The sequence below is a fragment of the Amphiprion ocellaris genome, chromosome 1 (genome assembly GCF_022539595.1).
Source record: "Amphiprion ocellaris isolate individual 3 ecotype Okinawa chromosome 1, ASM2253959v1, whole genome shotgun sequence".
NCBI lineage: Eukaryota > Metazoa > Chordata > Actinopteri > Pomacentridae > Amphiprion > Amphiprion ocellaris.
Window position 1 is genome coordinate 9,918,142 of NC_072766.1, and position 26,597 is coordinate 9,944,738.

The 26,597-nt window shown below is 40.1% G+C and overlaps 2 protein-coding genes across 3 annotated transcripts in view; one reads left to right on the forward strand and one right to left on the reverse strand.

Annotated features, from left to right (window-relative positions):
• Nucleotides 1–26,597, forward strand: part of ext2 (exostosin glycosyltransferase 2) — a 49,567-nt gene that overhangs the window by 17,559 nt on the left and 5,411 nt on the right. The window contains exon 15 of one of the 2 annotated variants that reach the window (XM_023279290.3): nucleotides 758–2,118. The exons of the other annotated variant lie outside the window; for it this stretch is intronic. Within the exon in view, the coding sequence (XP_023135058.2) occupies nucleotides 758–896 (139 nt within the window). The 3' untranslated portion in view covers nucleotides 897–2,118. Of the gene's footprint in view, nucleotides 1–757; nucleotides 2,119–26,597 lie in introns of those variants that run through there. 2 annotated transcript variants of the gene reach the window in all.
• On the reverse strand, nucleotides 2,756–25,444 carry alx4a (ALX homeobox 4a). The gene is made up of 4 exons (XM_035952397.2): nucleotides 24,838–25,444; nucleotides 12,240–12,559; nucleotides 8,197–8,325; nucleotides 2,756–6,601 (listed from the first exon to the last, which is right to left on the reverse strand). Exons 1-4 carry the CDS (start codon nucleotides 25,187–25,189, stop codon nucleotides 6,281–6,283), a joined length of 1,122 nt encoding a protein of 373 aa, XP_035808290.1. The 5' UTR covers nucleotides 25,190–25,444; the 3' UTR covers nucleotides 2,756–6,280.

Below are 26,597 nucleotides of genomic sequence, written 5' to 3' on the forward strand. Positions count from 1 at the left end.
TCAAATACGCGTTTCTCCCCCTCAAATTAGCTTGATTTGATTGTGACTATTAATAATAGAATATTTTTTCGAGCTCGTTATTTTTGGTTTTCAAAAATCTCCAATTTTGCGAATATAACCGTATTTGTTTTGAAAAAAAATTATTAAAACTGCATTTAATTTCATTTAACAAAAAATTTATGAAACTTATTGAGAAAGGGTATTTTTATAATACTGTTAATTACAGATATGCTGTATTTAAAGGTTTGTTTCTTTTGCACTGAGACACATTGGTGCATCTACAACAGCGATTTGCATTTTCTCCCCCTTTTCTTTTCACTTTCTGTTACCTGAAGCATTGTCTGTTTATTCTCCTTAGCCAAGGTTACAGTTATGTATAGCAAAAAGTGTGTTTTTTCAGTGGGAAACAACACAAACAGTGACACAGAATTTGAAACAATCTGTTCCTTTAAAAACGGGTAATAAAATATTATCTGTAACACTATCCGTAACCATATAAGTGAGATTTTACTTGTACACATAAGTTCTGTGAGCAGTGTGAAAATAAACATGTTGGAGATACATATCTAAAAACATGTCTAACATATAGAAATGACAAACAACATGTATTTAGAGAAGATTAAGATCTGGCAGTAATTACAAGTAACAACAAAGGTAAATAATGTCCATATACTGTACATACTTACACACATTTATCACCAGAAAAAGAGGTTTTTAATCCTGCTTTTGAAGTAAACAATCATCTCTTCACCTGTAGATCTGAGTGCATCAACAAATTTGCATCGGTTTTTGGAACAATGCCTCTGAAGGTGGTGGAACACCGTGCAGACCCAGTGCTCTATAAAGACGACTTTCCAGAGAAGCTCAAGAGCTTCCCCAACATTGGCAGCCTCTGATCAGCCTGTAACAGATGTTTGGGCCTCCTCACTGCCTCAGCACTTCAACACTTGTCACCAACATTGTCTTTTATATCAAGATGTCAGTATTCAGACTAAAGTGGTTCGTGCTCACGTGCACTCTCAGTTCATGTGACTTCCTGGAGATTTTATTGAGTTTGATAAGAGCAAATTGTTTATTTGGCTTAAAGGTATTGTCCAACATTTACCAATTGTAGTTCATAGGATAATGTCACCTGAACTACCGCTGAGGGTCACCCTGGGTCTGATCGTTGATGGACAGGCTGACTGACTGGAGGCTTGTGGTCCGTCACTCTCACTGTTTTGGAGCAGGATACTTTGGGCTCCAGCTGCTCTGGAATCAGCGTATACAGTGTATATATTTGTATTTTGCAGCAGTGCTGTATGATAGTTATAATTTATGATGCTCCAACTAGAATTTTATTTTCTTCTCTCTCCCCCCCCCTTTTTAAAAGCTGACATGTATAATTTTAGCTGTACTATATTAAAAGAAAAAAGTAATAAATATGTAACTTAGATGATATATAGTAAATGGTTCACTGACATCTATTAAGACTTTATTCGACACTTAATTGAATGTGATCGCACACAGATGATGTACAGTAAATATGTTGTGTTTCACATGATCAGATTGGACCATTAGACAAAGCTGGTACCATAAATCTAATATTTAGAGTGAGTAACTGCTGATTTTGAAAGTGATGCTGAGCTACTGGAACATCTTGAATTGTAATTTTATACTGCCTGACCAAGCCTTTCCTTGTGTGTGTGAAAAGCAGTGCTGCTTATTGAAGCATCTACTAGGTCATTTTCTGAGTTATGTGTTTGGCCGCTACATAAGCAAAAGCAGTAATGAATTGCTTGCCATACATTTGAAGACACACTGCACAGTGTAACAGACAATTCCAGTATCCACATTTTTTTTCAAAACAGGTGCTGTGGATGCTTTGTTTTTTTATTTTTTTCCATTTTACCTGTCTTGTGCTTTTTATCTCTAGTTGTCACAGCTCCAGTATTTATGCTGTAACTTTAAGAACAGTGCAGTCTTCAAGATGTTATCATTGCCTTGTGATGTTTTTATTTGCCTTTCTTATTGTTTTCACAAGGACAGTGAAATTCTTCCAATTTTTTGACTGAGTTTATGCATCTAAATGTATATATGACTTTGTAATACATAATAAGTAAAGACCACAGTAACGTGTCAGAGTTTTGACATTCTTTTTTTTTCCATTGTGGTGTCAGTGAGGCAGGAAGTAGATGAAGTCAGACATTTGCCTCTTTTTTTTGTGTCCGCCTTTAGTTTGATCTGTGACCGTCCAGAGCAGAGCCTCCATGACATGGCTGGTCCACTGCTCCCTCCAGCCTGTCACCTGTTGTTAATATACGCTGCCTAATCCACCCTGTTCAATGTCAGCAGTTCAAAAGGGCGCAGTTCGTATTTTTGTCAACTTCAATTAGTGTGATACTCTTGTGGGTTGTGCGATCTCATTTCAGCACTCGTGTCCCTTCAAAGGCACTGAAATGCACGGGGATTTCAGAATGTGACTGCAGGGATGACACAATATTTTGGCAGTGGTGCGACGCAGTAAGACGGAGCAAATTCACTGGTTTTTAACAACCTCAGACAACTTCTTCACTAGTTGTGGCCAACTGGTCTTTTCTTGGTGTTTCTTGAGGCTTGGAGTGACTTAAATGATCTCAAAGTACTAGTAGTAGAATAGTTGTCTTAATGTCTTTTGTCATGTGTGGAATTTTGTAATATTTGGTCTGCTGAGAAGCTGGAGTGATCCACCATCACAGTTACCTGGCACAAAATTACACCCGTCTTATAATCCGAATTGCAATAACTTATTGTACTTTAATCACATAAAACGTAACACAAGCATGAGTAAATTCATACTCTCATTTCAAAAGACAGCTTAAAGCCACACAAACATGAAAAAAAACTTTGAAAGAATTACATGTCAAGAGAAAAACAATTATACATCATCAAATTTAAGAAAATCGATACACTCAAAAACTCGATAAATTGCCTCATAAAATAAAACAGAGCATCAAATTAGTAACATTTTCAAGAGTTGTGACACTTCAATCATTTCTACATGCACAAAAATGTACATGCACACAACAGCACGCATATTTAACACATATTTACTCCTTTACTGATTGCCTGACTTCAGTAGTATTAGAAAATGGAAAAAAAAGTGGACAGTGGCATCATCGCTCAAGAAGTTTGTTTTAATGTAAAGCTGGTCTTGCATCATCAGTCCTCGTGATGGTAGGACGAGTACTTTAGGCGGTAAAAAGGATGCATTTGTGGTTTCTGGAAGTTGAAGATGTCATCAGAGGTGTTTCAGAAGAAGAACAATGGACTTTAAATGTGCTGGGAATATTGAAAACGGTTGGTTTGTTGTCTGTAAACCTGAGCAGCTCGTCGCAGCATGTGAGACAGACGCTCCCGTCCATCCTGACACACAATACTGCAGCCCACAGCCTCCACATAGCTCAGTATTAATTAAAAAGCCTTCCTGGGTTGGCCGAGCGGCTGCAACTCGGACCCTTCGGCTGAAGGCCTGCAGCTTTGGACCGGTGGACGTAGTGGAAGCGAGCGAAGAGAGGGGCGCAGAGCAATGTGTGTGACGGGGGGGTTGAATCTTTGAAAGCAGAGCCATGACAGCTGAGAGGGAAGCATGTGTGAGGCATGTTTGTTTTGCATTTACCCCCTGAGCGCAGCTGTGTGCACTGTCCTTTTCCCAGAACACCGGAACACAGCAGACGCCCTCACAGCTCGCCCTCCGTCCAACCCCTCGGCCCGAGCACAGGGGGCCCCATGTTCACATTCGCAAGGATACCCTCTCAGCTCTGAGACGTGTCCTCTATGTGTGCACATGCCTCGCATTTGGAGCGAAGAGCGAAACTGGATGTAATTTGGATGACTCAGGGCTGATCTGCTCTGCTGACAGATTATGGCCTGCACCTTGCTTCTCTTACCTACCCAGGAGGACGGTGAATGTGGTTCAGTTTAGGGAATTAGCGATGGTTGCTCTGCCTCAAGGGGTCCTACAAGGTATCGGCTTCTGAGACCATGAAACGCTTTGTTGTGCTTTAAGCCTAAATCAGGCTCAGCAAACAAAGGAAAACGTGCATAACCTCATGATACTGTACTGGTAAAGCTCATCTGCTATTCCTGTCACTGAAGCATGCCTTTCTGGTGTAAATATTTGAATGACATCCCTATCAAGGTATGAGATATTTACCTGGGTCCAGCTCACTTTAACCTCTACCTTGCCCTTGTTTTTCCACGGACATATTGTTGAAACCCTGATGAAGCTAAACAGGGAGTGAAGCCTGTAGAAAGAATAAAGACATGGAATATGAATCATTTCGATGCTTTATCTTGGCAAAAATATATGCTATTTAGAAATCCAGGCTTTTGTTGCCATGTCTCTGGGCTGAGAATCAGGTACAAAATCATTGCATGTATTTTTCCTACATGTTTTAACCAATTCAATTAGGAACCTTTGCTGCTTTAAGTATCTGGGGGGGTTTAGTGGAAAACTTTTGGGTCTGTTTAGTCGCTCCTTTCTGGGACAGCGTGCTGTAGATGACAGATACATTATTACCTGTCCAGAGACTGACATTTCTGTCAGTTATTTACTTGCACTGTTGTTTTATGCTATAAATTCCAAAATGTACGGTTTTTGAGTTAGATTTTTGATGCATGACTCTTCTACGGCAGTGCCATAATAATGCAGAACCCAGTTGTTACTGCACTCTGGTAGTGCAAAATCTGAAACAAACTTCACACAGTGAATTTGGGAATTTGGAGCTCTTCATTAGGGGTCCAGTCAAGAGGAAAGCTTTGCTAGTGGCCCAGATGTAACACCACCACTACCTCTGAAACCCTCTTGACTGTGAAGATATGTAAGATACAGGAGAACAGAGGCGTGTTTTGTTGGGGTAGAACAGGACTTTAGTGTCTGAAGATGGAGGATGAAGCTAAGTGCTGCATTGAATCATCCAAGGGGCCACATCAAAACCTTAAAAATAATGACAGGTTAATCTGGCATCCTTTGACAAAAACTTTGAATGAAAAAAAGAGAAAGAAATATAATGACATGTGTGCCAGCGCTACCTCATGACTGCTGAGTTCTGACAGCCAAACTCAGCCATGTTAAAGTCCAGAAAAGGCTGTTGAACACTGACATCCTTTCTGTCAACACACTCTGTGTAATCTCCACCAGCCTTCTCTGTTTCAAAAGAGGCTTCTGCTGGTTTCTCTGTTATTCCTGGCAGTCTGACTGACTAGTAGGCACTTCTCTCTCTGAAACCTGTGAGACCAAGAAATGCAAGGGGCACAGCCATGTCCACTTGGAGTCTTTCCCCCTGAAAACAGAGCTGCGCCTGTTCGGAGGCTGGCGCTCCCAGGCTCTTCAGCCCTGAGAGCAGCAGGCCTGCTGGGCCTCTCTCATACTCCCACACACCACTTCCTCCTCCATCTCCTGCTCTCTCTGGGCATCAGCAGGCTGAGTCAGTGCGGCAGGTGGATCTCTCACACTGGCCACAGTTAAACAAACCACTTTTCATCTGTTTGACTTTTTAAATGCTGGAGGGTAGAACCACTTCTAAGTGTTTTAGCTGCTGAAACACACACCCAGAGTTGTTTATTTTAACATTTGTCTTGGAAGTGAGAAGTTTCTTAATGTGGTGGACATGCCGAATGGTTTTCTGAGGCTTTATCTTAGCACCAGCATGACTTCAGTAAATCAGCCTTCGAGTAATATGTATGTGGCATAAAACAACAAAATCTGAATTGAATGTTTTTCTAAGGATGCTTGCTGAACTTTTTGGTAAAATCAAAACCTTCCAACAAAATGACTAGAGAGGAAAAAAACAATAACACTCTAAATTTAAATAACAAGGTAAGAATAAAACAGCACCAAACAAAGAGCTGCAGACACTGAAAGCACTGTACAAACAGAAATTTCTGTACTTGAGCAAATAAGTGCATGGCTTTGTTTGAAATAATTCAACTTTTCTTTGCATCGTCAGTACTACACTGCAACTCCTGTTACACAGCACAGCATCACCTCCCACCAGGCTTCCACAGAGCTCAGCATGGTTGCTTTCTCCCATCAGAGGCACTGAAAAACATGGCATCGCTTATTTTGCCAAATCGTTGTTTTTTTTTTTCTCTTTTTACATAATCTTTATATTGCAGCATTTTTGAAGGTAGTCACTGTTGCCTTTAGAGTTCTGATTTTAGTGCCTCCTCAACCCAGTACTGGGTTTTTTTTTTTTAAACTTTTCGAGGATCAACAAGGTCCCCCCTCCCCCTCCACCATCCAGCATGGATCAGCACATCATGTGGCCCAGGATATGGCTGCACTGTGCTCTTTGGCTTTCATGCGCAAAGCAGCGATACTGGAGGACTTGCGGTCAGGGTCCATGTTGAGATCGTATGTGTTGATGCCGGCAGCCATGCTGGGAGATCCTCCAAACAGGCTGCCCATGTGAGCCTGTCCCATGTGGCCTCCAGGACTCGGTACACCCAGAAAATCAGACACCCCGCTGGCAGAGTGGGGGTGAGGAGTCATGCAGGGAGTCACAGTGTCGCAGGGCACCACACAACCCGGCACAGGAGACGCTGCACTGCTGCCGCCGATCCAGGAAGGGTTCTGAATCTGAAACATTAAAGGTGACAGGGTGGAGGCATTTAACCTCATTGACTAATTATTATTTCATTAAACCTCCGAACCCCAAAACCAGCCAGTAGGTTTGACAAGCAAGTTATCATTAAAAAAAAAAAAATCACCAAACTTACACCATTTATCAGCCAGAAAGTGTAAAAACAGAAAGAACTGTTAAATTATCAACTTCAGTCCTTGAACTAATCATCATTGATGTGAGATTTAGTTGGAAAATGCAGCCAAACGTAAGCTTAAAATCGTAGTTAATAAATATCACTTTATTCCAAGTGTCATATTAAAACTTAGCCTAAAATAAACTGCTTGTCTAATCAGATTATGTAAAAAAAAAAATCAAAATATGCACTCCTCCTCTTCACACCTCTAAAATCATTCATGAATCAGCTGAAACTAACGACAAAGATGACAAAGATGACAAAAATTTAAGGCCTTTTTGGCTGAACTGCAGGCTGTTTTTACACAGATTCAGTTCAATTCCATTGTATTTATATAGTGTCATTTACAGTTCAGATTGTCTCAAGATGCTTTACAGAACCCATATACCTGAACAGAGAGGAAAAAAGTTTAAAATGCAAATAGTAAAATATCTAAAGTATGTAAAAATACCATTTTTCTAGTCCTGGAAAAAACCTGTAGCTATTTGGAAAATGTGTTAAAAATTCCAGGTTTCCTTTTATTTCGATTTTGTAAAAGAAATTCCGCTTTGGCTTATTCTTTTTTATGATTTTTGGAATTGTAACTTTATTACATTCAAAAAAAGACATTCTTTTAATTCTCTCTACCTCTAGCAATAGACATTATATTGCAATAAAAATGACTGAATAAAAATGAGACAGGAACAAAAAATCTGCTTGGGGTTTAGAGGGTTCAACAGACTCGCTGTTATGATCTTGTTAATTTTTGAGGGTATCTAGACAGAAATGAAAAGATTCCACTGAATCTTTAGTCCACTGACTCTAAGTTGTGTACCTTCATTTCTTCTGTAGGTGAGGACGACCCCAACCTAATCTAAACCTGGACCCTTTACTCACTGAAGGAATAATTTAGTGTGGGACCAGATTACTTATTTGCTTTCTTGCTAATATGATGAGTGTCAGGTTAGAAGTAGAAACTCAACCTCAGTGCCTTTTTATGGATTAGAGACCATATGATATATTTATAAATGACATATGAAGATGGTGTTTGTCAAATTTTGTTACCTTTGCAAAGAGCCAAAGTAGTTCTTTGTCCTATGTCCAGTTGTTATTCAAAGCTAACAGTTATTACAAATTTTAAAAGGTAATTCTTGTCAGAAAGCAAACAAGCACGTCCCCCTAAAATGTAGAACTATTCCTTTAAAAGGATCCATTGGAGGTTTTTTTCTTTTATTTTCTTTTATTGCTGCCACCTGCGTCAACTTTTTTTTGTCAAAACGGAAAGCAATTAGATGTACATTTTATTGCAGACTGAATCGTTCCCAGTCTGCAGGAGAAATGACTGAAGTAAAAGCAACAGAAATATTTTTTTCAAATCACATTTGGGTTTTGGAGACAGCAGACTGAAAAGCGTGTGTTGAAGCACTCATTATGTACCTGTGCGTAGTTTTCAGGACGCGTTAGAAGAGGCAGTTCATAAGCTGTTGAGAAATGAGTTCGGACCTGCTGCATCTGACCAAAGCGCTCCCTTTTCCTCCATTTGGCTCTTCGGTTCTGGAACCACACCTGCAGATTGAAATGGTCTGAATGTCGTGAAAGTTGCAGCAATATTTCACATTATATCCAAGAGAACAACTTTCATCTGGCACAATGTCTGCAGTCAACATGAGATTGAAAACTCAGAAGGGGGAATTATGGGAGGCCTAAGTCATGAACAGGATCTTTCTCCTCACAGCTAAAGGAAATACTTTTCTATAGATACAAATCTAAGTTTCCCTTTCAAATGGAAAAAGGATCCTATGCAGTACTGCTGAGTGTAAACTTCTACAGGAATTCATAGGGAACTAAAGTTATATGAAAGTATCTTTTTTTTGTTTTAACTAAAGAGTAAAAAGTGGAAGTTGAGATGAAAGATAAGAGGAAATATCACTTCAATTCATGTTAATAGAATGTGTCCACATCAGTTTTTCTTATGTGTTGTCTGACAAGAACAAGCTGTTTTTTGATGTCTCTAATCATCTTTGACGTCTAAATCTGATGCCACTGTTTATTCAAAGCAAAATATATTTATCTCTGTTGGACTTTACATGTTAACTGCCATGTTTGTTTTCCAAACTTAGCATCAAAATGCACAGATTTGCTCTATAATCTTGATCTAATTTCAAGACTGAACTGGTTGTGGTTAAAAAAAAACAAAAAAAAACAACAAACTTAGCAACAAAAACTTTTCTGTGTGCCTAGTTTCTGATATGATATCTCATATTTGCTGTATCTGCTCTTTGCTGAGATGTTTCACTATAAATCTAAGGAGGCAATATAGGAAATTGAAAAGTGAGATGGGATTATAACCAGGGTTTGTTTGCATTTTCCTTTTTAATTTCCTGAAGCCTAAAACTCCTGGCTTTGAGATTCAGTCTCCTAAATTAAAGAAGCCTCCAGACCAGAGGACGTAATCCTTGTTTCCTTGATGTTTTCATACATCTTCCTCTACAGTCTGATCCCCATCCAGATACCAGATCACGTGTTCTCTAACAAAGGTCGCTTTATGACTAATGATTATGATAATTATACATTAAAAGATGCTTGTGAGGTGTTGTAGTGGAAAACCGTCTATATGATCACTATATACAGTGTCGCCAGCAGCTCTCATCTGCTTAAGTCTTTGCCTTGTGCCAAGTCTGTTGGCTATTATACAGGGAGAACATATTTTTGTGTTGCACACACTGCGTTGTGACAGTAATTGGTAAAGACCTTGACAGCTTAAGTAGCTGGTGGACTTTCAATGAGGCTTTATTTATGTTACAGCCCCAGAGAGAAAGAGCAGAGAAATGGCGAACTGGCCTCAGCAGGAGAGCTGTATGGGGCTGAAAACACTTTGAAGTGAGAGACCGGCTCAGAGGATTGATAACCCGCCTCTGCTGTCACTCATGTCAGCTTCCAAACCAAAGGAAAACCAAATCCAAGGCTGAGCCTGGCTTCGCTTTTCCAACACCCCCAAAGCACTAATAATATTGGTCAAACACCTCTGACCAGAGTTGTTGTTCATTAAATGTAGGTTTGGTCTCTTTCCTTCCAAAGTCCTCCACCGCATAATTTCTTATTTCCCGAGTCAATTAAAGGTAAGTTGAGGACACTAGTGGACGGACACAAAAGAAATATGTTGTAGTATTTCATATCAGAGTTTCCTTTATGTTTTTTGGTAGGTGTTGCACCCAAATGTCACTACTATCCTTTTTTGTGTGTGTTAGTGCATGGCGGTTCTGTATACGGTATTATAAACCTGCCTGTCATTTTCAATATTCAACAGCTTCAATATTATACATGTTAAGGTATATATAGCAACATTGTTTTCTATTGATTGAGCTCAAAATTTCAAGTCCACAACAACTTTGTTTCATATCTTCATAATGCTTCAAATTATCTTGAAAGAAAAAGTTTTGCATCAATATCACAACTAGAAACAGCAAATTCTTGTAACTACAACGCTAAAAACAGTTACCATTTTACATTTTTGCATGTAAAACTACTTAAATGTTCAACTGATTATCACAGTAGTTACACATTTTTATGCTGTTGGCCAATTACAAAATTCGTCCGTAGATCTGACAAATTCTTTTGTGTGTCTGACTGACAGTATTGGTGTATTAAAGGATAAGTTCACTTGCTTTTTAAAATGGTCTTGTGGCTTTAAAATCTGAGAAATTACTTCACTCATTTGGCATTCCTGCAAGTTAGAACTGAACCTGTGTTTGTTTCAGTTGATCAGATCAGGTTCTCATCCTCCTTTAACCGTTTGGATGTTTAAACTGGTTTGGACGCCTGCATTCGGTGAACTCCACGTCATTTGCCGTCTCTCCGGCTCTCTGGACGAACAGAACAGCAAATCTGAGAGATGAGATGCTATTGAAACCTTTGACCTTTTGGCCCCTGACCTTCCCATGTAGTGTATATATGACTCAGATCTGAACCTACTCTCTTCCTTTGAAACCCTGAGACTAAAAAAGCAAACAACTCCAGGCCCAAATGTTGTTTAACTCGAAGTCCGCTGTTTTTGTGTGTGAGAACCATCAGGCGTGTGTGAGACTTAACATCACTCTCAGGCGTTTTTTAGTTTTTATGATAAAACAAAAAAAAATCTTGCAAGTTTAAAACTTTTTTTTATCAGCAGTGCACCTTTTTATTTTTCTTTACTCCAGATGCTGAATTGATGAGCTGTGAGTTCTTGTGCGTGTGAATGACCTAAATAGAGTACAGAGCCCTGTTCTCTGACTGACAAAGCATCTCGTGTCTTTTATCTTTTCAACTTGAGTGTTTAAGAGGGCCGCAGGGAGGGCCGAGGGCTGTAAAGCTGCATCCATCTGAAGCAGGCAGGTCTGTGATAGCACGAGCAGCAGAGCAGAGTGGGGCAGCATACCTTCAGAGACTCGGGGGTTGAGTTATAGCCCCGTGGCTGCACACACTTCCTGAGTTTCACTGTGGAGCTTTTCCCGGTCACTGAACCAACTCCATTACGTAGAAGATCGGCTTTAATCAAGCTCTTATCTCATCACCATGTACGCCACGCGTCAAAAATGTAGCCGCAGTTATTGAATCTATACATTGTTTTAGCAAAACAACTAGAAGGATATCATGTGACTCAAAATAGATATGACTTGAAATATCCACCGCCAACTTTACCAAAGCCAACGGGAAGGGTTTCACACCTACCCTGGAGACCACAGCAGGGACACATTCTTGTCTGAACAGGATGTTAATGAAAGAAAAACACAGAAAATCCAGGGGCTTTGGTAGTCATACACATGCACCGCACACAGGCATGGTGCAGAGATGGTGGAGACGCTCTCTCTGCTCGCTAACGCTGGAATTCATCACAGCAGTCGTGACCTGTTTGTATGCTAATCAGGCCACGGGGTCAGAGAGACACTGTGGACCTCAGGCTGGATGGATACCAGCAGAAATGAGCTCACAAATTCGAGAAACTGAACCCGTTTGGGCCCGAAGAAAAAAAGCCACTGAGAGGATCAAATGGAAGCACAGCGAGTGGAACGGGTCTCCTCATATGTTGATGAAAGTCTGCTCTCCTGAAACTGCACATATGAGGCCCAGGCAGCTCAAACCTCAGCCCCCTGGGCCCCCTTGGCCTCTGTTAGCTCCCACTCCCCCACTCTCTCCCCCGACTCCCACATTACCAGATAAATCTCTCATGTTGTTCTGTGAGTGACGTTATCTCTGCAGAGCTGCAGATGCTGAAGGATCCATGAGGTTGTGTTGTTTAAACACTGCTCTGCTGTGATGGAGAGCTCTTTTTTCAACTTATTGATAGCACCGGCATGTGGTTGCATGCGGCTGCTGCCTTGATTAGACCACTGCTGTGATTGGAAACATTGTGTTTTTAGGAAATGCAGGTTTGTGATTGCTTTTTTTTTTTTTTTTTTTAGATCTATGTGCTGTTAAAATTCGTGCTGACTGTCCAACATTACCTGCACTCGGGCTTCAGTCAGGTCGGTCCTCAGTGCGAGCTGCTCTCGAGCGTAAACATCAGGATAGTGTGTTTTCTGGAAAACCTTCTCCAGCTCCTCCAGTTGGTAGCTCGTGAAGGTCGTGCGGTTGCGTCTCTTCTTGCCTTTGTTGCTTTCGCCACCATCAGCCTTGTCCATTGGGCTGGCTAAATCAGTGCCTGGCGGTCTATCGGAGGCCGCCTTGACACCTTGATCCTTCACAGCCAGATATCTGCCGTCCATTCCAGGTGGGTCAGAGTCAGGGGCCAAATCAGAGTCTGTCAGACCTGAACTGTCTTTACCTGCAGAGATGAGAAGAAGGTAAAATAAGAGTTTAATAGAGGTCTAAATAATTTTATTAGGGTTGAAAGGATTAAATCCAAACATCATCAGTCATTGCATGATGTTGAGCAAAAAAAGATTGTTAGACTGTTATAGACACATCTGTCACTTTCAGTGGAAAGGATATAAAAGCAAAATAAGACAAATGTGTGTTTAATGCATTTTGTCCTGCTGCCATTCTTCAAGATTTAAGGTTGCAATGCACAACTAACTGATCTAAGTCGTGAGGATTCTCCATGTGAATAAGCCAATAAGGGGAAAGCCGTTAATATTCAGACTTCAAAGATTCCTCCTTTTGGCGCCGTATTCGTAGTAGTAAAACTGGGTCTCGGCAGTTCATTTTTACAACGCTTTCTTTGAAAAGGCTTTTGGTTAAACAGTGTTTTAGAACTATACATCTCACATATCTATAGCTACTGAAATATAAATGTTGCCATACTGCTGTGGACTTTCTCAGCTTTCTGGAATTATCTTGATTATAAATCCAACAATTCCTCCAGAGGAAGTGACTGTCCCACTCAGAATGACTGATAAAAGTGCTGTCTGATCTGAAGAACATTAAATAAATTCTCTTACAATATTTGTCACTGGGGACAAGCATTCTTCATTTTGTCAGCACCATCCAAAGCCAAACAAATAAAAAAACTGACTGAGCCTCTATTCTAACAAAATTTATATAATATCCAGTCACTTGCCTCTGGCAGAGCTGATGATTTATTTGCTGGATCAACACAGTAATTCTCTGGGTTTGATTAGGTGGAACAAAGCAATTTCTCGCTCTTTCTGAGGAAATTCTGTGACAATTGTGAAATCTGTTGGTGCGTCTTGCTGAGCATGTGTGTCGATGTGTTTGTCTATCTCGCTGTGTAATTGATGGTCTGGATCAGTGGCTGCTTACAGGATCCAGTTGTAGTTCGTAGATCATTCTGTGAGAACAGACACCCCGGCCATAATTTCACACTGACAGAAAGTTGCAGATTTTTTACGGCGTGCCCTCCTCAACCATCAGCACAATCCACTCCAACATGCAAACACAAACACACACTTTCTCTCTCTCCCTTCCACTCAGATGCTGTTTTTCAGTCCTGCATGTGATTGTAGTCGATCATGTGGCTGCAAAGTCACCTGGCAGTAAGACTGTCAAAATATAAATCGCTGTGGAGCAGTTTCGCCATGCAAAAACAGATAAAGATCTTTACACTCTGTTTCTTTCTCAATCACACACACATTTGCTTCCCTCAAGGCTGCAGTTTCACTGTTAAACCTCAGGCAGCTCTCTGATCCTAAATTTCCACAGCCATGTTTATGCCAGTGTTCTCGTCTGAGCTGGGAGCTTTTCTTGCCCTGCTGCTGCTGCTGCTGCTGCTGCTGCTGCTGCTGCTGCTGCTGCTGCTGCTGCTGCTGCTGCTGCTGCTGCTGCTGCTGCTGCTGCTGCTGCTGCTGCTGCTGCTGCTGCTGCTGCTGCTGCTGCTGCTGCTGCTGCTGCTGCTGCTGCTGCTGCTGCTGCTGCTGCTGCTGCTGCTGCTGCTGCTGCTGCTGCTGCTGCTGCTGCTGCTCCTCGCTGAACTAACCGATTTGCAACTTTTGATTAATGCACATTCTCATCGTGGGGTGTGTGTAGACTATGGTTTCACGCTGCTTAATGAAAGCTATCTCTCTCTGGGATTCGACTCAGAGCGCCGCTGCACCTTCCTGCTTCTTGATATCATCTGAGGTGAAGTTATTTTCAGGAACGAGGACGTCTCTGCTCCTCTGCTCGTCCAACAATTTGTCAGGTTAGAACTGGGAGGTGTTTGTGTTCATGTGAGCTCCTCAGTCAGCACAGAAGATGACACACAAAAACACACACACACACAAAAACACACACACTCAGTGACCCTCAGCTCACAGCCATGTTGGGTAATGTGCGACAAGGTGATGTGAACTTATCAGACACTGGCACATGCACCATAGTGTGTCTTTCAACTGTATCATTTTCATCAGCAAGATTTCGTACGACAAGTGATAAATTATGTTGGACAGTTGCATGCACAGAGATTAAAACTCTGTTATTAGAGTATTGCCTGATCTGTGGTGTGTCTGTTTCACTTGGATAGTGTCATATTTTATGAAATACCATTTCCATTCATAATTTGATCTTACTTGTAGAATGTTTGTGGCAACTTTTTCATTTTATTGTCATTATGTGACATTTGACCTGTTTTTTTTGCATGCAGAGCCTCAGAAGCCGCTGATTTTTTCTATTCAATTATATTTTAAGCACCAATCACATATTTGTTGTGTACTAACTCTGTATTTAGAAACATGGCTTGTGTCTGTTTTAATTCATTATTGAAAATGTGTTTTATTAATTCTAAAATATTTTTAAAAATTGCCTTTGGCGGATGGCAAATGATTATTTCCAAACATGTTGATGTCAGACTAGTTAATCCTGAACTCTAACTGCATGATTAAAGATACATGCATGTTTTAAGGATTAATTGACAGCTCACTATTGCAAGATGTAACTGTCTGGTTTGTTTGGTTATTGATAGCAGCACCAATATAATCCTGAACCGTCAGAGCTGATAATACAAATTAATATTTTTATCATGTTTATGGTACTTGGAGGAAGACAAATGCTTGAAAAAACACATTTTTTTCAAAGCAGAGCAAAGCTGAGCAATAAATGCAGAACTGGTGTGAAACTTCAGTGTTCAGTACTTGATAGTTTTTAATACTCAATACTACAAACCCATTTTAGTTTGTGTACTAAAACAGCATTAAGGTTTGATGCTCGGGTCTAGTAATGGCACACACATTATGTTTTTAATCATGCTAACTAAAGCCATCCTCAGGGCAGCTGCAGTCACGGTACTGGTTTTATTTCATTTTATTTTATTCATAAAATACAACCAGTACCCTCTAGCTGTACCTTCTACAGCAACAGGGTAAAGTCTGTCTCACTATACAGTCTGCATTCTGCAATATGTTACTGACGCCTCATGTATTGGACCAGATGCACTGACTGTGAGGCTCAGGTTCCTCTGATGTTTGCCTAACAGAGCTGGACACGATTGAGGAGCTGAGTTTTGGTGGCGGATTGCTTGCTGGGGGTCTAATTCCTGCAACATTTCTTCACTGTTCATGACAAACACATCCTGTTGAGCTTGAAGGGAGCGAATGTGTTTTGTCCCAACATAAATACTATAGAGTTATTTAATCATATTTCCCTGGCCGGCACCCACAGTCCCCACAAAGCAAGAGCTGTCAGGCTGTTTGAATCATGAGGCCTTTCTCTGATCAAAGGCAGTTGTTTATATGGCATCACTGATGTTTTTTTGGCAGGAGAGGGATATTGTGACAGTCTCGTGCTTGTTATCCATGTGATGTGCTGCTTTCCAGCTCTGCCCAAGGTGAACAGCAGTGGGCCCTCCTGCAGGGAAAGCCATATGTATGAGGAGCATAAGAAAATCTCACTGCAAACAAAGCTTGTCAGGATACAATCTTCTTGGATGGAGGCAGAGGGAGTGACTGTGGAAAACATGTGCTACATCAAAACCTCTATCAGACTGTTCAGGAGTCAACTGGCTCGTCCTTCCAACACATACACATACGACAAACTTCTTTACGATTTCAATTTACACCTGCACTTCTGCATGTGTCTTGAACACAAGTACATCCCGGCAAACTCTCAAACCCAAAGTCTTTCTTTTTTTAAGTTGAAAATGTCATGCAAAATGTTTTTAGTTGCAACCACAGAATGTTCTATTTTCACTGCAGTGGATCCAGCAGTCGGCATCTGTTCCAATTACTGTGCACAGCGAAGACAGACGAGTGTGCAGCTCTGTGTGGAGAACACAGAGAAAGTTCTGCACAAATTAAACACATAGAAAATACTTTGGAACAAGCTGAGCATTCATTTCCATGTAAATATTTCCACCAGACTCCTCAGTAACGCAAGTTTATATACAAGTCTAAATTTACACGACACAACAATTTCATATTTAATTTTGATATGTTTGTATCAAATATTTCGCTGCGTCTCACACAGTTATTACTGGGAAGCCGTATCGGTGTAAATACGACTGGCCTGGCGTTCAGCTCGGACAGCCATTAATTCACAGCTGAGAAAGAGGGGGCAACTTCAAAGTGTAATTTAACTGGCTGTAAAGCGACAGGGCACCTTCCCTGCCTCTTTATTGACTGGGACGACTAGGGTCAGCTCACGGTGTTAAGGGGAAACACTATAAATTACACACCACACAGTGACTGAGAGAGATTAACAACGCTGCTCAAACTGCGAGGAAAAAAAAATCTGAAATACAGAGAAACAGTAGAGAAAAAGAAGGAAAAAGACAAAAACAGGGAAGAGAGCTTGAAACAAGTATATTTCAAGTATTTTTTTCTCCTGTTTGTTTTAAAGACTGACAGCTGGATGTAACATAGAGCTTTGAAAAGTGGATTAGTCTTGCTTCAGTGACAGAGCTGATGCATGATACTCTGTAGGATGGACAATCAAACCGAGGCAGGAATGATATATGGGATATATTTAGTTATTTTAAGATGCTCTTTGGTTTTACCTCGACTGTGACTCTATAAAAAACAGATCACAAATCACGAAACAGCTAAAAATCTGTGGCGGAATGAAAGAAAATACATTCACTCAAGTATTGTGCTTAAACACACCACTTCTTGTTCTGTGCTACAACTCCACAATGTTCAAGATGGACTTAAAATTCTAATTTACAAACAAAACATATAATTAGTTAACTAAGAGTGGTGGATGGTTAGAGATTCACCAGCTCTGTAAATCAGTTAAAAGCAGGCTGTAGTGTAGTTAACGGGGTTAAACTGTAGCTGCAGCTGCAAAAGATGTCACAATAGCTGCAGAAAACAAACAAGCTGCAGCTCTGTGTGGTGGGAGCTGATATTCAGCTTTGAAGACAACAGTCAGCTCATGAATTAAAGAGCTCTGCTTTGTTTTCTGTAGTTAAAAGTAAAGTCGTCTCAACATTGTTTATACTCTGTGAGATTTTTATTCATCATAATGGGTCTTTAACAGACTATTACTGTCATTATTACAGAGAAAAATTACAATGTATTGTACAACACAGACAGGGCAAATTTTGCTCATAAATACACTACCGCTCAAAAGTTTCAGGCCAGCCAGACAATTTCATGTTTTCCAGGAAAACTCACACTTTTATTCACGTGCTAACATAATTGCACAAGGGTTTTCTAATCATCAATTAGCCTTTCAACATGATTAGCTAACACAATGTAGCATTAGAACACAGGAGTGATGGTTGCTATGGAGATATTCCATTAAAAATCTGCCATTTCCAGCTAGAATAGTCATTTACCACATAAACAATGTCTAGACTGTATTTCTGATTAATTTAATGTTATCTTCATTCAAAAAAAAAGTTTTTCTTTAAAAAATAAGGACATTTTTAAATGACCCCAACATTTTGAATGGTGGTGTAACAATTTTACATTTGATACTTTTTTGCTTATAATACTTCTGCCCTTATTTTGAATGCATGTCTTTATTGTTATTGTTGTATTTTATTCCACAGCTTTGCTGGTTTTTCTTAAACTTTTAAAAACATATATACACATATCTTCACTTTTTAAGTAGATTTGGCAAATCTATTTGCAGACAGTTGCATCTTTGCACATCCAGCAGTTATGCTGCACAATTTCATTTGAGTTTCTTGCAAAGTGATGAGTAAAATTTCTGCCTTCTTAGCTGTTAAAAGCTTCACTGTGTTCCTCGGCTGCTTTCTAACTTCGTCTGTCTGCTGATTTGTGTTGTTTCGTTCGGCGCATCATGGGTGTGTAGCTTCTTACCGTAAAAAAAAAAGCTGCCTGCTTCGGTTAACTCAGTGAACTCAGTGACCCATAACATAAAAGTTGCGGACCAGACAGTCAAAGAACAAGTTGATTTAGGTGATGATTCTCTGCAGTTTTGTCACCACAAATGACCTCTTTCACATTGTCACGTTGCTTTCACACACTCAGGATATATTATGTTTCTTCATCACTGCTGAAGATGCAATCAAAGTTTCTCTGAATCACTGTTCTTGAAATCTGACCTTGTCTCCTTTGGAAATACAAATAACACGACTATGAATAGCTTGGCACTCTTACTGGCTTGGTGTAATGTCAGGTGCAGCCACCAAAACATTGTGGGACAATACACACACACACACACACACACACACACACACACACACACACACACACACACACACACACACACACACTGACATTTTTACACCACTGCTGTGTCAATTGACGTGTCTTACAGAAACAGTGAAGAATACATCCCCACATTCCAAGTTTGTCGTTTTTTTGTCTTAACAAAGTTTCTGTGGCCATGCGACAGGTAGCTGTAAAATCCAACCCTGCTGAATGATCAGAGCGATGATCCAGCTTAGCAGTCTGTGTAAAATTCAGACACTGAAAAAAACAAAAAAAAGCCCATAAAGCCAAAGACTGATAAATCACCTCTCACACACTCTTTGTCTTTCTCTCACTCTCCCCCTCTGTGTCTCTCTCCCTCCCGCCAGCTCGCTTCCAAATGTTTCCCCCAGACTTTGGAGCAAAACAGAGCTTCCTCCATCTTATGTTGTTGTTGTCTGATCGAAACAGAACATTCCATCTGAGCGGGGAAAACTTGCTCGAGTGCACTTTTGCATGCACGCACTTAAAATGAAAAATACGCTGGTGGGAAGCTCACTTAGCAACATGCACAATCACTTATTCCAACCAAGTGTTCAGCAACTGAAAATCAGAATATTCAAACAGCAGTTTGGGAGCATAAAATGCAACCACTTTCCACCAGCCAGCTTCCAAAATACATCCGTCTTAACAATGTGCCCTGCAGCAATTCTGGAGGTTTTGGAATAGAAATCTGTCAGGTTCACAGGTATGAATTAGAAATGCTAATTACCCAGCAGCAGAAATACAAATCTCCATTCACCAGCTAAATTGTATTATATCTCCATTGGCTTAACCTGTGGAAATTCAATAAATTTGTAAAGTTAGAGGAAACTGTGACAGAACAACAAGCAAGTGCTGGTAATATATGAAGTATTTTTGTAGGTCTAGTATAAAAACACAGTCTATTTGTACATAATAAACAGTGAAAGAAATATCAAAAACTAAAAAATTAAAATGCCGTCTGTAAACTGAGGAGAAATTTTTAATTTTTACTTACTTATGCATATGGGTAGTTGAAATATATGTTCAGATCTTGCTTTAAGCCGCCCGAGAGGTTACTGTTCAACTTTTCAAAAGCCTTTAGAGTTTCAAAACCCATTTGGCCTTCAGTATGGAAACATTTCACCCCTAAAAAACACTGCAGTAGTTTTTGATACAACATTTGGTGAAGCCACGTGACCGTACACGAGGAGGTTATACACTACAAAACCTCTAGAAATTTAAATCATTAGTCAAGACAAAAAAACACCTTACTACTACACATTCAACAGGTAATATAAAAACTGATCCTGAGCTGATCTACAGTCCTGCTTCTAAGTGTTCAGTTTACATGAAGCAGCGACAAAGAAACCAAAGGAAGTCCTGGACTTCATGCAGCCATTTTTGCCCTGCTGCTCTCACTCGGCCATGCAAACTGAGCCTAATGTAAATTACCCTGCCAAACTTTAAGCTAAATGGTAAAATGATCCTGAGTCCTTGTCACCTCCACTCATGTCATTGACTTGCTGAAGTGTGCCTCAGTTGTCTGGCCGGCGTGGCTGGTTCCCATTACGGCCTGCTCGAACCAATCAGCACAGACGGCCATTACGAGAGGCTGAAATGGCTGTGCTGCGTTAAAAATGGAGAAGGAACCAAAAAAGAAAAAACGCCGAAGATCTCACAAGGCACTGAAATTGCACCTGAATGCTGGGGCTAATGGAGATAATTTCTTTAACCACTTCTGTGGGGTGTCACATATTTACACTTTCAGGTCAGCGATGGTGGATGAAAAATACTCCCTAAATAGCTACAGTTAAAGCTGAAATCAACTTTTTTATGTCTTCAAATGGCCCCAGCAGTGTCTGATTGGTGCAAGAATGTCAAAGCCCTTCACATGTCGAAAAAGTGATAAAAGACACAATCATGTTCTAATGAGGCCCACAATTCAACGCCCACGCAACAACAAAGTGACACACTCTGCCTAACCAGTGTAGTTAAACATTTACTGTGTAAAACTCGAGTCTAATCCGAAATGTTGCAGAGTGCTCCGCTTTGACACCACAGAGGTTCAAATGGGGGTTTCGAATGGATTTTCTCTGCTAGTGCGCAGGCAAGGGGGAACTCAGCCTCTTCTCCTAACAGATGAGGGGCAGGAAGGCTGAGCTAAAGGTCAGCAGACACTGAGAGAAGACACATCAAAAGAGGAAAAGTGTTGTCTCTGGAGGATCACAAAGACACGGAGGTGGCAAGCTTTAAGACTATGAAGTGACCAAATCTTCCCTAGGGCCCAGTTTTATCAATCCCAAAGTCATTTTCTTGTTTTTTTTATATGGATTTGTATCTTTTTTTAAAAAATTGTTTGGTGGGTAGAGTGATTATTTTACACTTAAAAACATACATTTTCTGTGATGTAAAGTAAATTACCAATGCTGTTCTGTGCAACTTTTCTCTCCTTTTTTCTTTTGCATTTCAAGGAATCGTTTCCATTTTACCTCTGATGTTGAAAATGTATGTTTTGCATGAAAAATGTATGATTATGTGATACACTATGCTGCAATGCTACGTATTAAACTATTCAATTTTATGTGAAATAGCTGATAGTTTCTCTATGATCAGCATATTTCTATTACTAAAATAGATTTTAAAAAAGTAATTGCACTTGGGGGGGGTAAATGAATTTTGGACTTTTACCCATATTTGAGCAGTTTACATCTACTTTTACTTCAAAAAAGCTGAAAATTTATACATGATGGACATACTTCATGTACTAAAGTAGATTTTTCAAACAACATCTCAGTAATTTTACTGGAGTAAAATGTGAATTTGGGACTTTTACTTATATTGGAGTCGATTACATCTGCTTTTACTAAAAGAAAAGGTGTTATCTCTTCTCCCACCACTGCTCTGCGCGCCTTTTCTCATCCATTTTCTTCCAGTTTCAGTCAGTGTGATGCTGTCAGTTCTCGGCCTGTGCGGAAAGCTGTCTATGCTCCAAGGGCTGCCTTGTTGATTTCATGTATGACTGGCAGTGTGTTGAGTATGAAAAACACAACTGTGTTTGTAGTGACTTTAACGTATGTAAATGTTTATTAGACAGCCGTGCTGTTTTCTATCAGCCAAAAATGTTCTCAGTTGTAGCCGGGAGTCTGCACTTCAGACAGCTCTGAGACCTCTCATCACATCACCTTTGACTGAACGGATCAAGCCGCAAATTATAACAACACAGCGAAATCTCTGACAATTTAAAACTACCCAGCCAGTGTGTAAAATACAGGTTTGATAAGAGAAATAAGCCAGGAAGTAAAATACTCCAGCATTTTCCAATAAAAACATCAGGAATCATTTATCTTTTTTTTTTCTCTTCAGCGAGCAATTTCAGCATATTTTACTGCTGCCTTCAATTTATGTCCAGTCAGTCAGCGGTGTAGAAGTCAGTAAAAACCTCCAGTTAGTCAATAATCACAAGAAAAACAGCCTCCAGTGTCGAAAATGTTTGGATCTAAATTTTAAAGACTTTCTTCTTTAGCCAGGCGTGTCAATATAATGCTATTGGTGCGTGCGTAAATGTACGTCGCCAAAACAATTACGCATAAATCCCTCAGATGTAAAAGCAGGATCTCTCCTTTGTTCCCAATCTGAAGAGTTAAAAAGAGGTTTTATCTCTGAGTGTCAAGTCGCTGTGAGCAGAGAAATAAAAGCAAACAGAGAGGTTTGACATCTGAGTCGTATTAATGTCAGAGCTCTTCTTGTCTGCAGCGTGGAGATGTTTTTTCTCTGCCTTCTTCACTGTGAATCCGCTCTTTATGGATTTAAGTCGCTTCGTTGTAAAACAAGAATGTTTGACGACCTGTGCGCACACATTTCCACCTGGAAGGTCTGATGGTAAAAAGAAGAAAACAAAGAAAAAATGTAGAGAAGTGCAGAGCTGAAATGAAATCTGTTATTTAAATAATCTGCCACTTTGTGCGCAATAGATCTCATACAAATATAACTTCTGGCTAAAGCTTAAAAACATCGAAAAGATTAAAGGAATTGAAGTTTTTGTTTGTTTTTTTTCAGAAAACAATAATTTTATTTCCTCCATTCTGTCTTTCTCCACACGCCGGACTAAAAGGTACAGTTTACTCCCAGTCCTAATAACTGCGCCCTATTTACAACATAATATAACTTTTTTTTATTTCGTCTCGATTTACCGGATCTATGTCGAGTTTAATAGGTAATAAAAACTTAACAGGCGTTGTAAAAGCCCCGTTTGAGCTTTTGAAAAGATGGATCTCGGCTCTTGACATTATGGAGTTGTAAAGAGGTTTTTCAGGAGGCCGAAATCGAGAAACTATCAAAACATCCTCAAACTGCTTCTACCAAAAACACATAAATGTGACGCTGATCTCCAATCAGCTGGTGGAATTTATTTCAGGATGGAAGTATTACGGCCCTCCGCCGAAAGGTTTTTGTCATTTTGACGTTATTTTATTATTATTTTAGTCATTATTTTTGTATCTGGAGCTCACTTTTTTATTGTTATACACACGCCATTTATCGTTTTTTTTAAATCTAGCTGTTAAATTGGAATTCTGAACTTTCTTTTTATTTTTGTCCTGCGTAATTCAATGCACATGGCAATTTTTTAAATGTAGTTTTTTAAAAATATATGTTTAGTTTTATATCTACACAAACGTTTTTTGAGGTGGATTAATTTTCAAGTATCCAGATAAAATCGGATACATATACAAAGACACACACATACAGAAGGCTTCGTGATTGCAGTCAAGACAATAATGATTGTGTTACGCTTAACATAGGCTAAGCAGAATTTTTGTTTTCAGTAGAGCGTAAAAAGATTATATTCAGACTTTCGCAGAATTTGATAAAACAGATCAGTGTTTGATCTTTGATGTCAGAAAATTACCAAATACAAAACAATGAGGGTTCTAAACATTTACAAAGAAACCTTAGTCCCTCTGAAATCTCTTGTTTTTTGTTTGTTTTTTGTCTCCTGATTTCTGTCTCTTTATTCTTTTCCAACTCTGAACTCTGAGGCTATAAATACAGAGGGCTTACTGTCATGATAACACTTTGTTTTTTGTGTGTTTTTGTGAGCAGGCAGGGATGCAGTTAAGAGCAAATCAGCTGAATTCATTTGTGTTTCCCAAAAGCTTGCTACGCCTCTTCATGGATGGCACCTCTTGATTTTGGCCTTTTTCATTCTGCTGTCATGTATATTTCCAGTTAGAGAAAACAATTTTCAGGTGGCGGGGAAAAAACAAGTAATAATGCAGTTTCAAAGTGGCCGCCTGGCTAACGAGGGTCAAAGTTTTATTCGCACCCTCATCATTCACCAATTACAGCTGCGCCCCTGCGCAATTAAATCTAATTGGAGCCAATCAGGCAGCGCAATGAAATGAAAATATTAACAGTTTGGAGCTCACTATTTGTGCCATCTGAAAACCTGTTAATTCAATTGTCCCACTCAGCTCCAATATTGAGGATTGTAATGCAGATTATCGCATTAAATGTGCCGTAATTTAATTTTGATGGCCAAAGAGACAATTTGATAGTCGGGTAGATTATGGCTCTTCTTAACTGTGTTACGCACATAACTGCTGGGCCACGTCTTTGCGAGTTGGGATGTCTCCTGTAGCCTGCTGCTGGAGAAAAGGGTCGCTGATGCTTTTTTACGCACGAAGGAAGTTGGGACATGTTAAGGATGACAGGAAGAAGAAGAAGACAAAGCAAAGGAAATGAATCTGTAAAACTGGTCTCGGAAGAAATTATTTCATCAGGCAAGAGAAGACAAGAGAGAATGAACCTGCAAACAGGGCAGCAGAGATGCCAGTTTCCGCATCTGTGCCATTTGCGAACAAAACTCCTCCAGACAGGTTCAAAACTTCAAATCAGACACAGAGCTTACGCCCACGAATCAGAAAACGTATCCTGACGCTAAATGGCTGGAGTGACTTTCACTGCACAGCCCAACTCTTAGACTTTTCCCTCTCCTTCAAAATAAAACCGTTCATTAAATGGAATTCGGGATCTCTTTTTCACTCACCATAACACGGGATGAGCGCTCCGTTGTGTCCCCTCTCCTGGTGTAGTTTGTCCTCCTCGGGGGGTGTTTTGCAAGAAGACCTCTGCATGAAGAGGTGGTATTTGCTGAAAGTGCCTTGCCCAGCTGCAGCGGCATCCAATGACTGGCACTCCTGCTGGAAGGGGCTCCGGGACTTTTCTCCGTAAGCCTGACCTTTGTTGGGCAGGAAGGCAGTGGGGCTGTATTTGGTGTCAGTAGCTGGGAATGTCCTAAAGTGGTCCGTCTGGTGATCCCTACCTTGCGCAGCAGAGGGACTATAATATGAATCCATGGATGTCATATCGCTGTATGAAAAGCAGGTCTCGGCGTTCATGCCTAAAAAAAAGAGGCAAGGGGAGAACAAGAGCAAACTTTTCTCTCTCTCTCTCTCCCCCTCTCTCTTTTTCTCTCTGTTGGGAAGGGAAGCGCAGAAACCCCTTCCTCTCCTTCTACCTCGCTCAGACGAAAACACGCACACACTTTAACGCACACACACACATGCATGCACGCAAGGAGACTGCACCCCACACCAGACCGCAGCTGGGTTTGGTTATAAAACGATTCAGATCTTTTCCAGGAACCACTGTCGTTGACCAAACACTCCAAACTCCCCCTCAGGTTTGAGGAGAGTTACACAAACTCCGTCTTTCCTCAGAGGAGGGGACCCAGATCTCCAGCTTCCAGACCTCTCCCAAGTGATTATGCTGATGACATGAACGAGTTAGGTCGCTTATTTGCAATAAGAAAAAAAAGCAGAAGGAAGAAAGAAAAAAGTTAGTAAAATAGGGGCGGGGGGCTTAACACATGACATTAATGTAATTTGGATATGAATGAGTGATGACACTGGGGCGGAGAGGGCGCATTTTACGCTTCATTCGCAATGGTTCATCAAGGGCAAATCATCCATATTCGGCCGATTGTGTTCACAATCCAGCTTCTGAATAAAACTAGGTGCTGGTTTAAAGGAGATATTTCATGTCTTAAATATGACTTGAAACGAATTTTAGAGTCATTTACGTCTTCATTTATTTATTTCTCGCGTAAAAACTCTTCGCAGCCAGAAAAGCGTTTGTGATTTTAGTACAAAATGTTCTAATCTTGGATTATATTTAGACTTCTTGTATTCATAAAACAAGCTTTTTTCAACTATTACTATTATTATTTTGCGATTACTTTTATTTTTGGTCTATGAAAAATCCTTGCACTGTCCTAATTCCCTAATTTCAAATTGCGCTCAGTCCACACAAAATCTCCGAGGGATGAGATGGCAGATATTATTTTACAGCTGTTGTCTGCCATTATTTTCTGTGAAACCCTGTTTTCATGTTTCTGTGGTCGTTTAAAGACGAAACATTGGCAGATTCTGGAAAAGTGGAGAACCATCTGACTATACAGGGCTTCAGAGATCGTGCGTAGAGACTTTAACAATCTAATGCAATAAACTTTCATTTACTTAGCAGCCTACTTTACCTGTTTTTGTTTGTCACAGCAGTGTCATGTTAGTAAAAATAAAGAAGATGTCCAGCACAAAACCAGCCCTCTTATACTTAATGGAGGACAGTAAAGATTCATTATGAACAAAAGAAAACACACTTGTGCATATTTTCTTTTATTTGTTGCCCATAGCTCTATCAGTCTTCAGTAAATTGTTTCCAAAAATTACAATTTCACTTAGATACGAATAAGTTTTTGGATATTTATATTACACACAATTATGTTAGTCCAATCATTTGATTATCATG